The following is a 17,146-nucleotide window of genomic DNA, read 5'->3' as shown; positions in this document are numbered from 1 at the left end:
CCCAACCTGGATGTCTCGTAAGCACAACAAGAGGAGGGTGTTCCTGGAGCAGCTAGGAAAGGCACTTGTAACTCCACTCATTGAAAGAAGGAAGCATGTCCCCCGCACAGAAGCCTCAGCAGCAGTTGTGAAAGCTATTCAGAGTGCAGCAGCTCCTGATCAACCTGAGGATCCATCTACCACAGCCACTTCCCCAGCTAAGCCAAGTAAGAGGAAGAGATGTCAGTTCTGCCCTAAAAAGAAGGACTGTAAAACACATACTGTGTGCTGCAGGTGTAAGAAATACATCTGCAAAGGCTGTGCACTTGCATACTGCCCTAAATGTGCTAATTAATTGAATGGGTTATGTTATTTTTCATATTTTTGTATTGTACATTCTCTTAAATTGTTCACTGGAGAAAAGTAGGAGAAAAGAAAATGAGTCACTGAGAGGAATAAAAATGCATTCAAAACTCCTTTTTGCACATTTTTTTGTTTTCTTAAGCTATAGAAATTCAAGTGGAGAGGGAAAACTCAAGTATTCACACATTTTGTGGTGAATGACAATATACAAGATGAAATTTGGTGTTTAAAATTCAATTAAGCTGCTTATATTGGGGGTTTAGTGACGGGTCATTTTGACCCGGAGGACTCAGGGTGTATTCAGAAAATAAGGACGACAGGAGGGTTAAAGTGTAGAGTTGCATCAGATGGTTGTTTGATTTGACTTTATGGCTACCGCCCACCTAGATATGTAACCATTTTCTTACAACTGTTCCTTGAACGAAGACGATTCAATTCAATACAAAAATACTTTATTAATCCCAAAGTGAAATTAAATAAATTAATTTCCTCTTTCTCTCTCTCGTCGCCTCATTTTCAGCTGTTGCATTATTTCAGTTTCCCCAATGTTTATCAGGCTGTTGTAAACCAACCTGTTGCTATGGTTACGCATCCTGGCAAAATAGCAAAAACGTGAATAATATTGCAAAAATAATCAGTCCAACTACACAATATCCAAAAAAGAAGGAACAGTTGTCCAAAAAGTTATTTTCCTCCAAGAAAGCAGAAATGATGAGAAAAAAAATGAAAGCACAGATCTACTCCGTGTTACTTTCTCATTTTAAAGAGTGCCAAGAGGCTTACGCCTCAATATATCAAATCATATTATTCACAAAACAGAAATTAATAGTTTACTAAAGTTAGTAAACTCTCAACATAAACATTAAAAATGCTTCAGTTGCATTTATTTCACAGAAATGTCCCAACTCCGGTTTTTGAGAGCTGCTATTCTGCAACTTTTAGTTGCAGCCCTTCTTCAATGCACCTGAATCTAATGACTAAATCTCCTCATCATCATGTCTATCCAGCTCTATAGAGACAACCAGTCATGTATTGGATTCAGGTGTTGGGGAGAAGCAGCCTTCAAGGACTAGAGTTGAATATTGGTTGTATAAAAGTTTCTGGATTAAAGAACTCATTTGGCACATTTGTAGAGAAATTCTCAGTTCTTGCAAACATTTTCGAAATCTGTTGTTTGCTATGTGAATTATCTTGGCATCATTTGATTCTTTTTAGCTTAGATATTTCTCTCTATAACCTAAACTTTTTCTTCTTAAGTGCTTTGAGATAATTTTTGCTGTAACTTTGCTCTATAGCTTCTTCCCAGGTGCAAAACTAAACAGTGAGACAACATTTTGTTTCCATGCTCCTCAGCTCTGGAAAAATAAAATCCTAATAATCTGAAAAGTGCAGAAACTATTGAGTCCAGACTGAAAACAATATTGCAACTTCTGATCAGTCTCACCAATTACATCATTATCCCAATCTCAGATAAGTGATATCTATGATTATATTTTAACATGTTTCCTTTCATGCTACGTTTTAAGGTTTGTTCTTTAATAACCCCGAATGTGAATGTAAAAAAAATCTTGTTTTTCCTTTTGTAAATAAACTAAATTAGATGTTTTAATCAGGTGTTTGATTATTGCCGTTTTTTCAGTTCATGCCAGGGTTTTAATATCCAAGTATGGAATTGGCATGATCTCCCTGGTTTATGCATGCTAGCTTAGCTGTTTATACATGTTAGCTTAGCATGTACAGGCACAGAAATCTTCTTTCTCCCCTTTGGCTTCCATTTATACTCAGAACTGGGAAATTCTAACATCCCAGTCAGAAAAATCAACTGGAACGCCTTCCGAAGTCGGAATGTCACTGGGAGCAACTCCGACTTCCCCCAGTGAGATGGACTTTAAATATGGCCGCTCCTGGCATCAACTGTACGAAGCTGTGGCGGAAACCAGTTTTATTTTACAAGGCACTCACTCAAACGCGAGTCTAAAATCAATATTACATGTAGCGCTTATATCTCTAAACTAAACAAATGAAAACTGTTGCTAGCTTATTGGAAAGTAAAGCTTTAAATGTTTGTTAACGGTTCTGCGAACAATAAGGTTCCCATTCCGACTTCTCTAGCCTAGAACGTTGTTTCGTCGGGTCTGACGTAAAATCCATCTCCCAGGTAACTGGAACGCAGCGTTACTTCCGCTCTACGTTGTTAATGTCACTTCCTGTTTTGCTGAATCTTACTGTCGTTATTTTCTGCCACAGTTAATCTCGTTGTGTTGTGGATGAGAAGCACCAATTTGGTTGTTTGCTAACCGCTAAAAACACCGAAGAAGAAAATATTGTTGCGTGATTGACACAATTCATTCAGTCTTGACTGAAGATTTTGACTTTTTCTTGGTGACTTTGTCTTTAGATATCTTAGCAAATCGTGTCTTGCCGTTTGTTTTCTCAGGAAAATTTGGTCTTTGTTGATGTTATTATTGGATCTGAATCTACCTCCTTTTGCATGATATTAAAGTTTTATTTGAAATATTTCAGTCATCGAAGAAATCAGACATACAGTAAGTTCAAACTTTTTAGTGATAGAATCAACCTACATTTTATTTTGCTTTGARACATTTATTCACTTTGATCTTAAAAACTGATAATTGAACTTAAAAAGAGAAGCAGAGACTGGAACTTCACACACAGTTGCTCAAATAAAGACCTTTCAACTTCCTGAGAGCAGATGTCATTTCCATCATTTCTTTTTTTTAACCCAACAACTTGTGACAGATTGTCAATGGCAATCAGGTCAGCTRTGACTCTTATTTTGAAAGGCTCAAAGGCGACATTGGAGGCGGCAGAAACAGTGAATTTGCTCTTTTGGATGATCTTTAAGAGATTGTGTGTGTGAGTCACAGGCAGCATTTTCAGGAAGTGTTGTGACAGAAACTACCGGCCTCTCCTGTGAGTCCACTTCCTCCTCTCACCTCAGCCCTGCCTCTTGTGAAACCTGCAACCTTTGTACATGCTCTGGGGTCTTTTCCTGTTGCGGCCCCCTGGTGCATTTTTGCCCCAAAGAGTGCAATGAATCCCTCAAGGCAACACAATAGATCGATATGTGTATACTTATTGAACCAAGCTGGATTTTGGTGTTTATTTTTGAATGAATGCAACACTTAAACCCTAAATCTTCTCTTTAAGTTTGTTCTTTGTGTACAAACTGATGCTTTAATATAAAATTCAACCTTAAATACATGAATTAAAGCAAATAATTTCTGTATTTTACAGCTTTGAGCTTTAGTCTCAATAAAATGGCTCGTCATGAAAAAGGGGAAACTCATTCTGCTRCTGTGAAGAGCTGAATCTCAACAGAGTTTTTAAGTTTAAACACCCCAACACATCACTGGTCATGTAAAGATGAAAATTTGACTCATCTGACACCCTCATGTCGTATAAACAAAAGCTGTTTTACTTCAAATACAGTTGGTTTAATTGTTTTATCAGTTTTAAAGCCATCAAACAGCTCATGAGCACTTTTCTTACTAAAAAGGCTGTAAAAGTTAAACTTTTTGTTTGCACTTTGTAGATAAAATCTGAATGCGGATGTCAAAGTTACACACCTGAGTTCACACAAGTCAAAGCAGCTCAGAGGATATGAAAGTGGGGTGCTTTACCATTGTTCCTGTGGGCCTCTCCTCCTCAGGCGTCCACCGTCCAGAGAGTGTGTGTCGGCTGTGTGTGTGCGCCGCTAAAATCCACGGTTCGACCTCGTCAGACTGCGGCCATCACCCAGGAGAGGCACAGCCGAAACCAGCAGCAGGCGCTCGCACTGCAAGACCTCCAGCAGAGCTGTCACAGCTACTTCCTCATACTCCCACCGGCAGTGTGTGAAACAAGAACTGAACACACACACAGTGATGCACACGCTCACCGCACACTGCAGAAAAGCTACTTCTGTATTTCTGTCATGCTCCCTGCAGCCAGGGAGGATTAAGTAATGACCGGTGTGTTGGCTGCAGCTATCAAAGCGGCGCACCAAAATTAGTCCGTCAGATTCTTCTGGGATGAGCGGAGGAAAGGTGCTGGCGCTGAGGGATAATTTTCTCTAGTGTGCTGCCAAATGATGATGGGTGTTTTGTTTGAGAGGTGCTGACTCCACCCAGGCTGTGGTTGCTTCACGCAGCCTCCACCGCCCTTGATAACCGATGGGTTCAGGAACAGAGTACAGGAGAGCGTGTGGGTGTGCAGGTGACAAACAGGCAGTTTTTGGTTTGTTTTAGTGCTTCTTGAGTTGCATCCTCCTGCATGGCCGCCTGGGGTTGGAGTCACTTTCTGACAGCACTTTATCATTTAAATACGAGTCATTTTTTACGATTGTAAGTTAAAATTTCTGAATGTTTCTTTGCAAACATTAATGTTTCAGATTCTTTGGAAAGCCCGTTTTGTTTTTCTCCTCTGCTGGAACAACACTAATTAAGGAATGATCAACATACAATCTCCTATATTTGGCTGAAAAGTGACTTGTAAGTTAGTTTTATCTTTTTACAAATGCACCAAAATATTTGCACTGGGAACAAGACATAAAAACTTTGTCATATTTAGTGTTTCTGCAGTGTAAACAGTTTGTTTCTGCTTTGTGTCTATTCTCCCCGTTTCTCGTGTTGCCGCCTCCCTTCCTGTGCTGCTAATCTCTCTGGGTGGAGCTGCTGCGCCTGCTGCACTGATTCATGCACTGACTGCCATCTTCTCACAGACCCAAAAGCTTTTTAAACATTTTAAAAGCCAGAAAACCTAAAAATGTAATTGCTTTTACTAGCAGATGTAGCTCTTGAAAGTCATCCTTCCTATGTGTCACAGTTAAATGTCAGTTAAGGCTTTTTTAAATTAAAAAATAGCACATTACTTAGTAATGATGACATGCAGCACAGTGAGAAGTGAATATTCAGCAATGCGGCTTCTTCTTACAGTCTTACTCCATTGACGGGTCGGTTCAGCCTGAATACGAGGGGAAAAAGCAGAAGTTATTGCTTCATTTTGGTTTTTCCGTGAAAACAGGCTGATTCTGAAATAGATGAGCGATGATGTAAACCGTCAGAGCAAAAATCCGTCCCAGACTGAGAGCAGATCAGCGCTCACTTCCTTAAATCAACAAAAAGTTTAATCAATCTAATGCTTCCTTTAAAGGAAAGAAGTGGATGTAGCGCTGAACAAAATGCATGAACAAAACAGAAAAAATAACAGCAGTACTATGGAGATACATCAGTGACATATTTAGTTTTTACTCTTAGTGAAGATCTAAATTTGCTAAACCGTATAATGAGACATATTATGTGCGAAAAAGATTGATCTCCCCGAGTTACTGCAGTGATCTGCTCCCGGTCAAAAACAACCAATCAGAAGAAGGAGGAGGGTCTTAGCGTAGTCAATCAACCCCATGTAGGTGCTGCTAAAGGTGCTAATGGTGCAGAAATGATTTACTGTTACAGGAGAACCGTTTATCTGCAGTTAAAATGGGCTGCAAAAAGCATTATTAGCAGGGATTCTATTAAAGTGTCATTTTCTTTATTTTGCATTAAACAGCATTTTTATTTAAAAAAACATGCAAATAAGTTTTAAAATAAAACTAATTTGAGTAAATTTAGTTAAATTTGATCATTGCTTATGTTTTATCCATATTTACCAGAGAACCAGCACATGTCTGCCATTAAATCACATTTAAAGACATAATTGAGACATTTTAAAATGTGGTGTTATTTTTTTTAAGTCATTCCAGAACAAGTAACTTAAGTATTTAAGTATTTTACTGTGAATTGTTTCCTTAAGCAACAATCTGAGCCCTAGGCTACAGAAACTGGTGAAGAGTTTCAGTTGGAAAGGAAATTTTACATATGATACAAAAGCATGCCACACTTTTCAGATGTTTTTGGTTGTTAAAATGTAAAATCCATAATTTCAGGAGATAAAAATACTTTTGTAAGACTCCTTGTAAGCATGAAAAGTGTGCATCACGCTGGATCACATCACTGCATTCAGGAAACAGGGCCTCTGATTAATTAATGTTTTGATTTTTAAACATTAATTATCACTAAATCTGAGAGATCACACAAATAAATGAAGACATGAATCAAAGAGGACCTCTAGTGGATGAACCTTTATAAACAGCTGCACTTATACACTTCATCACTATACGTCCTACTTTGCAGATCTGTAATATAAAAAAAAAAAAAAGGCTCAAGTTGATTTTTAAATAAAAGATTTTAACAACTGCTTATATGATACATGAGGAACAAACAACAAATAGCACCATTCAAAACCGAAGCACCACCAGAAGTAACGGGAACAAGAGTGCAGCCAATCCCCACAAAGACAGACAGTCACTTCCTTTCTTCACAGAGAAACGTTTGAGTGTTGTAACGAGTAGCTGCTCTAAGTGTTGACTAAGCCCCAGCAGGTCGGAGCGCACAGCGAGCGTCACAGCGAGGCCACGAGGCGCCAGGAAAGAGCTCCGAAAACACTCTGAGGCGGCATTTCTGTAATTTCGAGTCGGAGAAACGCGGTTTATGCGTCACTGAATCCTCTCTGCATCAGATGAGGTCGTACCAAAAGTGGGACACTTCAAGGTCACGATAAAAATAAACTCAAGAGTCAATTTCCCCAGAAGAAAAAGAACAAAAAAAAAAAACGGTGTCAGAGTTTCTGACAAAATGCTGTGATTTCTTAATCTCGGAAAAGATTTTGTGAAGGGACTCTGTAGGCCCATTACTTTACTTTATCACTGTGTATCAGATTTTTTATTTACACAGAAGAGGATTATAACCATCAAAATTCTTTTATATAAAATTCAAAGTTTGTTCTCTAATTCTGTGTCAATCTGTCAAAATCCAAATAAATAACCAAACTTTCTTAGGTGTATGTCAACAATTACGTTGTTGACATAACATAATAATAATCACATAACTACAACAGAGTATTAGGGCAGGTAAAAAAAAAAAAGAAAAATCAGTAAGTGTAAGTTTCCACCAAAAAATCTATGAAAATTTCTAGAAAAAAAAGAGAGAAAATTTCTGGGTTTAAAAAGTAAAACATTTGCTTGAAAAAAAAAAACTCAAGATATTTTTAGATTAATCTCAGAAATAAAAATATATATATATCTGGAAAGTTGCAAGTTTTCAAGAAAAAACTTGAAAATATCAAGTATTTTTCTCAAATTTTTCTGAGATTAATCTTAAATTTTCTGGCAAATTTTGGACTTTTCAAGCTCAGCGATTTTCTTTTTCTAGAAAATTTCTGATCTCAATTAAAAAATTTCTGACTTTTTTGACAGAAATGTACTTTTATTTAATTTTTTTAATCTGCAGTGGCCCTAATCTGCTGCCGTACTGAACCGTTATAGGATTTGTAAACCTGCACTTTATCGACACTGAAAGCCTTCCCTGCATTTATTTAGTCTGAAGACTAGATTTGTCTCAAGGTGCATAAACAATTCAAACTATTTTGAAACTATATTTGAAGTTAGAATGTTTTTTTTTCTTCTTCCATACACTTGATTTATGGAAATGATATGAAAAAATCTGTTTTAAATGTAATTTTGTTGTATATTATCCTCATTTTCCAACTAAATGTAGTTTTTATCCCGGTTCAAACCAACCACATCATCATGTTTCATTATTGAACATTTGATGACTCATTGAAACATTTAAACGGCTCCAAAATTACACAAGCACTAAAGTTAAAATAATCATGATCATGCTCCCCTTACAACATACCAAATAAAAAAAACAAGCTGCGATCAGACAAAGCTGCATTCATACCAGAAAAAATACTTATTTGTTTATTTTTGTCTTACAGAATTTATTGTGATCTTTTTAAATTGTATTGACGGTTTTTTGTTTTTCACTGAAGGAATTTTAAACTTTTCTGATCTTTAAACAAAGTGAGCATAAAATGTCTCAAAGGTTAAAGGACAATAAATCACCTGAAATTTTATCTCTGGACACTTTTTAACTGTAAGGCTACAAAAATATAATTTACTCTCCTTTGTTTCACTGAATTTATGGAAAATAAAAACAAACTTCAAAGGTAGAAAATAATATTCAGAATCACAAAAGATGAAATGTGCTCTTAGGTTTGGATATTTCAATTTTTTTTTGTCTTTCACAGGAAAGAAAATGTGTTTTATGACGAGATAATCGTCTAAAATAAGAAATAAGAGCTCCAGAAGCAAGTTATGATGGAATCAGGGCTGGTTTAAAGTTTTAGACAGAGTAGCTGCAGGTTTGAGAAGGAAACTGAAAGGTGGGGGTCATGCCTAAAAAAAGGCTGATAAATGACGCATTTAATTGCTCAGATTAGCTTTCCTGATGCAAAGAACGTGACAGAAATGAGAGGTTGCCTCTCTCCTCTGTTGGCCTCTTCCTGTTGGCAGAGCTGTGGCTCACTGTGCTCTGTGTTTCCACTCAGTATTTGCACCTTTACACATGTGGGAAAAATAAAATAAAACAAAAACTTTACAACCAGGCTGCGCGGAGTGAAATCTGATGTCTGAGACTTCGTGCCAAAGTCTGACGATCCGACAGCCTGTTGTATGAAAACAATTTTCAGTGAAGCTCTGCTGTGTGTTGCGATTTAATGGTGCAGAGGTGATAAACTGTCGGGGAAACTACCCAAATGGCAAGACCGCGGCGTTTTCCACAACTTCCATAAAGACATCAAGTCAAATGATGGGACAAGAAACTCAAAACACACAAGTCCTCCGACTGCAGACGCTTTGTGCAAATCCAAATCTACTCTTACAACTGAATATCTGCGAGGACTCGATGGTTATACTGAAATGCAACAAAACGAGGACATACAAACAGTAAGTCAAGTAAAAGCTAACATAAAAATATGTTTTAAAATTGAAGGAGCTAATCTTTTTTACTGCAAAAACACAAAATCCAAGTACTTTGGTCTAGTTTCTAGTGCAAATATCTTAATGCACCTAAAATAAGAAAATTAACTTAGAAGTATAGAAGCTTTAAGTCAATAATTCCTAAATATTTATGAAATTGTAATTATTCCATAGACAGATCATTTCACTTATACATGGAATAATATCTAGCCATCAGTGGCAATGGAACAAGTACTTTTTTCCCATCAATATTAATAAATTATTGACTTGAAACAAGCTTATATATCTAAGTTAATTGTAGGTCAGTTTTGTCTTCTTTCAAAAGTACTAAGATATTTGCGCCAGAAACTAGACCAAAATTAATTGTAAGATTTTAGTAGTTGTGAGATTTTGTGTTTTTGCAGTGCTGTGGGCACAGATACCGTGAAAATCATTTCCTTTCAAAGTGGATGTTTTAAAAAYGTATAACAGGCTAAACATTTAGGCCACTCAAGTAATAAGAAGTGGAGTTTAAGATTACTGAAATCAGTCCCGTAGCCAAAATAAAATGTATAGCACCAAAATATTAAGACAAAGTCAAAGTTTAGAGAGGCAAAGAGAGGGTCAGCTGCTGCCTCCCTCAGTCCTTCCTCTCCAGGTTTCAGCGCTGGACCCTCTCCTCCAGTGGAATGATGTTTGGTCCAGAGATTTCAAATCTGGATTATCAGTGAGGAGAGGAAAACAAAGCACCCCTTTGACTAATTTCAGGATCCGTTTGTCAACATCGACAGTGGACCCCAAGCTTGAACCGACGGAGAAACGGTGAAGGTTGCTGCAGCGAGGCTCAGTGGAAAAGGTTCAGTCTTACTGTTTGACCCCGCAACCGCAGCAGCGTCAGTGTCCCTGGCAGGTCTTACAGCACATCTGTCTGAAATATGGCCGGTTGCAGAACTTGAACCTGAGCACCAGGGGGCAGTACGCCACAGTGCTCACRTCTTTACACTCTACAGAGACAAAGAAGGAGAACCACAGCTTCAATAATGTGTTGGACAATCTGATATTAGCAATTTATCTACTCATCTCAGCATATATAATCTTTTTCAAACCACTAAAAGTCACAGAGTAAAAAAATTGTTGTATGATAATCCTTTTAAAAACTTATGAAAAACTGTTTTTGATAGATTGAGATTTGTGCCATAATTTAAGATAAGATTATTTCCTCCTGTAGAAAATGGTTGTTAAAAAATAACAGCCTGTGGATTTTGAGGATGTAGCATTTAAATCTTTGATAAAACCAAATGTTTCAAAGGGTTCACAAAAATATAAATCTGTTAACGGACTTAATCAAAATTAAATCCGGAAGAAGGAAAAAACAGAATAAATGCTGCATTTATCTTATCTAGTGTTCACTGGGTCAGGWTTTATGGTAGTTCAATTACTGCGGTGGGCACCACTAACTAAAAAGAACCAAAAACAGTTGTCAAAAACAGTTGCAGCTAACGTGCTTCACCAACCGGAAATTTAGCAGAAGCTAATGCCAAAGTGCTAACTTCAATTCAAATTGCATCTGCCCTTGAAAAACTGCAACCCTTGAGCACAAATTTATTTTASGTGTTCTACAAYGCTCTTTCATATTGTATCTATTATTTTATTTCTCTCTACCATCAGTTTTCAATTTTATTCTCTTACATTTGTTTGAAATAAAAAAAAAGAACGTGAGGAGAGGAAACTGATCTACTCTGTATTCGCCCCTTTCAAAATAAGAGCATGGATATAGACGTCTACCTATTTTGGAAAAACTCTTAACAGCTGATAACCAAAACTTCACCACGGATGTTCAGTTTTAATCAACTGATAATCTATGAAGCAGAAATTTATTTAGGGAAAGCTATAAGTGCATTAAATAATTTCAAAGTTAGCTAAAAATGCTGAGCGAAAACTCAGCTTTTCTATTAGCACATTAGCGGAAGTGTGCCCACCTGAATAAATGAAAACTCCTCTCGGTTCGACAGAAAGACAGAATATTAAAAGCACTGAAATTTGGCCTCTGACCTTCTGGGTTCTCTGAGTTGACAGGCAGACTGGCGTCACATTTGCTCTTGCACTGCTGCATGGCGGCGGGTCGCTGATGCTCCAGACACTCGTTGGATGGCTGGCCAGTGTGGGCCAGGCACTGAACCGAGCGCATCTCCTGACCCAGACCACATCTGGCAGAGCACTGAACCACAAAAACATGTTTCACAGAAAGATGATCCCTCAACATCTCAACTTGGTTTCCCAGAAGTTTAATTTAAAAGATAAAACTAACAGTGCTAACAGGAAGACTAATGGCTAACAGGCTTAATCCAATAGGTAAAGAGTTAGGAAGCTTGCATATAATCACTTCCTATTTTTTAATTATGCTCTTTAAAAGCTGCAAGCAACTTCCTGCCATTTCTYATAGTTCCTAGAAAGTTCATTTTCTTCTCTCAATGCCCCCACAATGATTTACTAAAATGTCAAAGTGTCAATAATGAAGCATTAAACATGGCTATTTAAGCTACCTAGATCAAATTACTCCATTATGGGGTTAGATTTGTTTCACAATTATTCAATAAAAAAAAAAATCATGTCAAACAAAAAATGTAGTATTCAATCAAAAAAAAAAAAAATCAAACAAAAAAATTTGTATTCAATCAAAAAAAAAAAAAAAGTCAAACAAAGTACACCCTCTTTAAGTTCAAGGGTTTTATTTATCAGGAATGGAGACCAAACAAGAAACTGACAGAAGTGACACAATTTTATTTAATTTCAGTTTAAGCAGCCCTGATCCAGTGACCGCCTGGTTTGAAACTCAAAAATGAATTTTGTTTTCCAAACACTGCACACACCACAATAAAGCTCTGATATATCACTGTAACCACTCTTCAGTTTGGAAGTTGTTACTGAATAAAAAGAGACTCAAAAAGTTAATTCTCAAGACAATTAACCACTTTATATGGATATGTATTTTAAAGTCAAATATGGGATAATTTGTCAAAAATAATCCTGATATATTACAACATTTTGGCTGAAAAACAAAAGAATTTAGATGTTGCTATTCTCATGTTTGTAAGTTTTTAAGTTTATTATATCATTTTCTGTCCCCAGAAAAAAAGACCCATCGTCTTTTTGCTAAATTTTATGTTTAACTTAATTTTAAATCCTAAAAATACTAAAAAAAAAAAAAAAAAACGGCAACTGGCAAATAGTAGATACTGATCTAAACTTATAAGTTGTCTTTTTCTCAAAAAATCATGTGACATTTGTGTCTGTAAATGAGATTTATTTGGCTGGCCTGAGAGTAAAAGTGGCTCTTCAGTTTGTACAAGTTGCAGACCGCTGGCCTAGTGCAAGTTCAGACCTTAAAATGATCAAAATGTTGCAGTGGAACCTTAAGACACCAGCTTCAGCTTGCCATCCTCAGTCAGCAAAAGCAATTTAAACGTAATCTTCTACACACTTACCGGCTTACCCAGGAATCGGTTTGTTTTTGTAAACTCCAGGTTGAATTTACATAAATTTATAACCTGGTAAAAGAGGGTGTACTTTCTTTAACAATGAACTGAACGTTTTGATCAGGTAAAAATGGTGAAGGACGCGTCTCACCTCGCCCCACGGGCCTGTCACCCAGACAGGAGGAGGGCAGCGCTGCAGGTTACAGCGCACCCTGGAGGTCGGGCGGCCATTTTTGGGACACTTTGAGTCTGGCAATGTGTCGCCGCTCTCCCCGCTCTTACACAACACCACTCGGTGTCGGTAGCCGGGACCACAACTGGGTGTGCACTGCAGACAGGAGGAGGGAAAACTATGTTTAAACCGACAGGCAGAGCAGCGGAGAGATGGAGGAGCAGGGAGGTCACTGCGTTCATAAGCATGCAAAAAAAAAAAACTTCATCAGTCCAGCAGGGGGCAGCAGCTGCAATGAAACAAAGCCATCAGCCTGCAGAGGTTTTGCAAAGCCTGACATATTAACGTGCAAGTGTAAATTTTAAGGTTATTGTCCTGGCCAATAATGAACTCTTGTTTCATTATTGCAGACAACTGTGTGTTTTTGGGATGGTTCAAAACGGCAACTGGTTGTCTAAAACAACTGCAAAAGTCAAAGTAAACATGCAAGACTGCAAAAACGTGTTTGTACCTCGGACCAGTCCAACGCCAGCCACTCTGGAGGGCAGCTGTGGTTGCTGCAGGGCTCTGTGAACGAGGGGCGGGCGGAGCTGCAGGCCGAGTCGTCCAGGACCTTCTCCTCCACCGCAGAAATCCTCCTTTTACATAACACCTCCCGAGTGCGCAGRCCGCCGTTGCAGCTGCGGCTGCACTCCGACCACTCTCCTGTCCACCAGCTGGAAGCGGAAAGAAACCTGCTGTTTGTTTTTAATATCCTCACACGCTGCTGCCGCATTAAGAGGGAAATGCAAAAAAAGTTTTTAACTCCCTCTCATGCAGAGACAAAGTGATCAGTACTCACTTTGGGGAGCACGGCTCAGTGTTGCAGGATCTTGTCTTCTCTTTGAGTTTGCTCTTCTTGTCACAGAAGTGATTGTAGACGACAGAAAGATCCGACTGCCTCTTACACACAACCTGCTGGATCTGTACACCTGACCACAAGTGAGACAGAAAAAATACAACACAATGACAAAAGACAAACAAATTTTATTACTCAAATTTCACTGCATTGCACTGCAAAAAAACAAACTCTTAGCAAGTATCTGTCTAGTTTCTAGTGCAAATATCTTAGTACACTGGAAATAAGACAAATCTAACTTCCAAGTAACTTTTCAGCAAGATATAAAGGTTTGATTATAGTTAATAATTCTATAGTATCAATAAAAGTACTGGTTCCACTTGCAGATTAATTCACTAAAGATATTTCTGCTAGTGGGACTGATACTTTTCATCAATATTCAAGAAGTATTGACTTAAAACAAGCTCCTTGCTGAAGAGTTAGTTGAAAGTTAGTTTTATTTGAAGTGTATTAAGATATTTACACTAGAAACTAGTCCAAAATACATGGTAAGAGTTTGTGGTTTTTCAGTGTACTTGMATTTTTTGTGATAATTGTTGCCCATTTACTCCTATAACAAAATAAAATCTATTGCCAGTGAAGGCAACTAGGAGTTCATTGAAAAGCCTGACCTGCTGATTCTGATTCTGTCCAATCCAATTGCTGAAATCAGATTATTTTCCTATTAATCAAATGCGACCACAACATCACTTCTGTGTGAACAGTTCATGACCTCAAAGCAACCCGCATGTGTATAAACGTCAATAAAAAAGTWAAAAAAAATGCTGTTTTCACAGTTAAATTTCATTTCTCTATGTTCAGGTTATGAGTCGATCAGCCAGTGACTGTGTGTCGCCGATAAAACAAATTTAAACATGTATTTGTGTTTTTTCTTGCTCTCCTACCTCCAGCACACAAAGCCGAGCAGCGGGACCAGGACGTGTACTGCCAGGCGAAGCCGCTCATGGGATCCCTGCTGACAGGCGGGTTGAAGCGATAGTGGATCCCCTGGTTGTCCTCCCTCACCAGCACCTAAACGCACAAATGCAAAACAGGAATAGACTCACTAATTTCACTTTATCAAATTCTAACTGTGCATCTTTTGAACACTTTATATTTCTTCTGCCCCAGTCCTACCATGACAATGAGGGTCATRTTTGTTGGGCCCAGAGCTTCTAGCGTTTCTGGACCGTCGGTGGGCCGCCGGTAGTGGAAAATCGTCCCGGCAACGCTGAACCTTCGAGGCGTGTCAATGTTAAGCTTCCCATTGATAAAATACTGGTCGTTTTTGCTCTTCARGACTAGAACACAGAGAAGAGACGTCAAAAATACACGTTACAATCTGAAGCAAACTGTAAACGTATGAGCAGTGATTTTAAAACCAGTATATGTACCTCTCCAGTTAAAACTAGTATTAGTTTTTTATCTGAATGAAACTTTTTGACAAGTGTTTAACCATCTTCGACTTACGGAGGTAGTTGAGGGAAATGTTGAGCTCTTGAATGTGGATGAACACTGATCCTTTAGGAATTCTCACCACTTCTTCATAATCTGGGAGCAGAAAACGCCAAAAAAACAGGAAAAAAAGAGAAAGTGAAATGAAGGAGTTTTATTCACTGTGGACCAGTGTGGTGTTTAACTCTGTGGGACATCAACGTGCTAAGCAGGGGCTTCAGTTTCCAGCTGCATTCCTGGGCAGACATCCTCCAGTCTCTGCCAGGACCTGGCTTCTCCCATTTTCCCTCCATTCACTCCATCTGTCTGTCTTTCGTCCATGTTTTTTTTTTTTTGTAAAAGTTTCTGCTCATCTCACCTCCATCTCGCCTCACTCTTGACTTTCTGAGCTTCGCTCTGCCGTCCAGCCAGAAGACCAGGTGCTGAAGCACCATAAATAACTCCAACTCACTGGAGGATGACAGAATGAAAAAGCTAGACTGGAATCTAATTCCTTCCAGTGACTCTTTTTTTGATTGTGAAGCTTTGAGAGGAAAAAGATTTTGATTTCGGAAAATTTAGCAAAACCTCATCACCTATGTGACAGATTTGGACAAATTGGGAATTGACATACACTGCAAAARCACCAAATCTTACCAAATATTTTTGTCTAGTTTCTAATGCAAATATCTTAAAACATCTCAAGTAAAACAAAACTAACTTACAAGTAACTTTCAGAAAGATAAAATAACTTATTTTAAGTTAAAAATTGAAAAAAGAACTAGTTCAACTGGAAGATTATTTCATTTTTCWCATGGAGAAAAAGCACAGCTATAATTTAAATAATTTGCAAGTGGAAGTTGTACTTTTTAAAATCAATGTTAAGGACAAAGCACAGGGGAAAAAGAAACAGCAAAAGAATTCAAACAGATTGAACTTTTTAATATTTTCTCAAATTAAAGACACAAACGTCACTGCATCACCATGCAGAAATGCAAAATGTTACCAAGTATKTATGTCTAGTTTTTAATGTWAATAACTCAGTGCACTTGAAATAAGACAAACTAACTTATAAGTGACTTTTCAGCAAAATATAAGAACTTAATTTAAGTGAACAATTTCTTAATATTGATGAAAAAGTGCTAATTGCACTGGCAGATTAATTCACTTATAACACAGGGAAATGCTTCGTTACAATTTAAATAATCTGTCAATGGAACTAGTACTTGTACTAATCAATAGTAAGAAATTATTCACCTAAAACAAGCTCCTAAATCTCTCTAAAAGTCTCTTTGTAGTTAGTTTTGTCTTATTTCAAGTGTACTAAGATATTTGCACTGCAAATCAGACCAAAAATATGTGGTAAAATTTAGTGTTTTTGCAGTGTAGGTGCATCTATGCTGAGATTGGAGCACAAATAAAATAAAAAAAACACAGGAGCATTGGGAAATCTGATCTTTCACTTTTCTCGAACAGGCTGAACTCCAGTACACATTCATGTCATTTTTCTTAGCTTTACAGTGCAGACGCAGTGGTTTGGCTTCATTCTGTGGTCATAAAACTCTCCCTATAGGGATAATGTTATCACTTGGTATGTTAATAATAGAGTAAAGAGGTTTCTGGGATATTCTTGCAATGTAATGCATAGTTTTATACTAAGTTTCGCCTATATGTCTCGCATACTTTTGTCTTTTTGTGCTTACACTTATATTTACTGCCTTACAGCTTTATAATCTGCACATTGCAGAGTCTATTGGCAAACAACAAAACCAACAAAACAGAAGTGGTTTACTATAATGCATGTGAATTGTGTGCTTGCATTTCATAATGCAGATGTGTGAGACAAACAAAACGGGAAGCCACACATATAAAAGTTGCCCCAAAACTCTGCTGCAGGTCAAAAACTCCAGAGGGAGACTTTAAATCACTGAAGCAGACAGCAGAGGAGAAGTGTTGGCTGGAGGCTTTTTTGGAGTTGGGAGAAATCAAAAGCTTGCTGTAGACAT

The 17,146-nt window shown here is 37.7% G+C and overlaps 2 protein-coding genes across 6 annotated transcripts in view; both read right to left on the bottom strand.

Annotated features, from left to right (window-relative positions):
• myo1f (myosin IF) overlaps window positions 1–4,956 on the bottom strand; it is a 30,757-nt gene extending 25,801 nt beyond the window's left edge. The window contains exon 1 of the mRNA XM_008415146.2: window positions 3,987–4,956. Within this exon, the coding sequence (XP_008413368.1) occupies window positions 3,987–3,989 (3 nt within the window). The 5' untranslated portion in view covers window positions 3,990–4,956. The remainder of the gene's footprint in view (window positions 1–3,986) is intronic.
• A 4,362-nt stretch (window positions 4,957–9,318) lies between these two features.
• Window positions 9,319–17,146, bottom strand: part of adamts10 (ADAM metallopeptidase with thrombospondin type 1 motif, 10) — a 72,069-nt gene continuing 64,241 nt past the window's right edge. For all 5 annotated transcript variants that reach the window (XM_017306395.1, XM_008415144.2, XM_017306393.1 and 2 more), the window contains 8 exons: window positions 15,177–15,257; window positions 14,844–15,007; window positions 14,612–14,738; window positions 13,671–13,800; window positions 13,341–13,545; window positions 12,809–12,985; window positions 11,234–11,399; window positions 9,319–10,185 (listed from right to left, as the gene is read on the bottom strand). In XM_017306395.1, the coding sequence (XP_017161884.1) occupies window positions 10,076–10,185; window positions 11,234–11,399; window positions 12,809–12,985; window positions 13,341–13,545; window positions 13,671–13,800; window positions 14,612–14,738; window positions 14,844–15,007; window positions 15,177–15,257 (1,160 nt within the window). In that variant the 3' untranslated portion in view covers window positions 9,319–10,075. The remainder of the gene's footprint in view (window positions 10,186–11,233; window positions 11,400–12,808; window positions 12,986–13,340; window positions 13,546–13,670; window positions 13,801–14,611; window positions 14,739–14,843; window positions 15,008–15,176; window positions 15,258–17,146) is intronic.

The sequence above is a fragment of the Poecilia reticulata genome, linkage group LG8, assembly GCF_000633615.1.
Source record: "Poecilia reticulata strain Guanapo linkage group LG8, Guppy_female_1.0+MT, whole genome shotgun sequence".
NCBI lineage: Eukaryota > Metazoa > Chordata > Actinopteri > Cyprinodontiformes > Poeciliidae > Poecilia > Poecilia reticulata.
The sequence above is the reverse complement of the archived record's forward strand: the minus strand, read 5'-3'. Positions and strand labels throughout refer to the sequence as shown.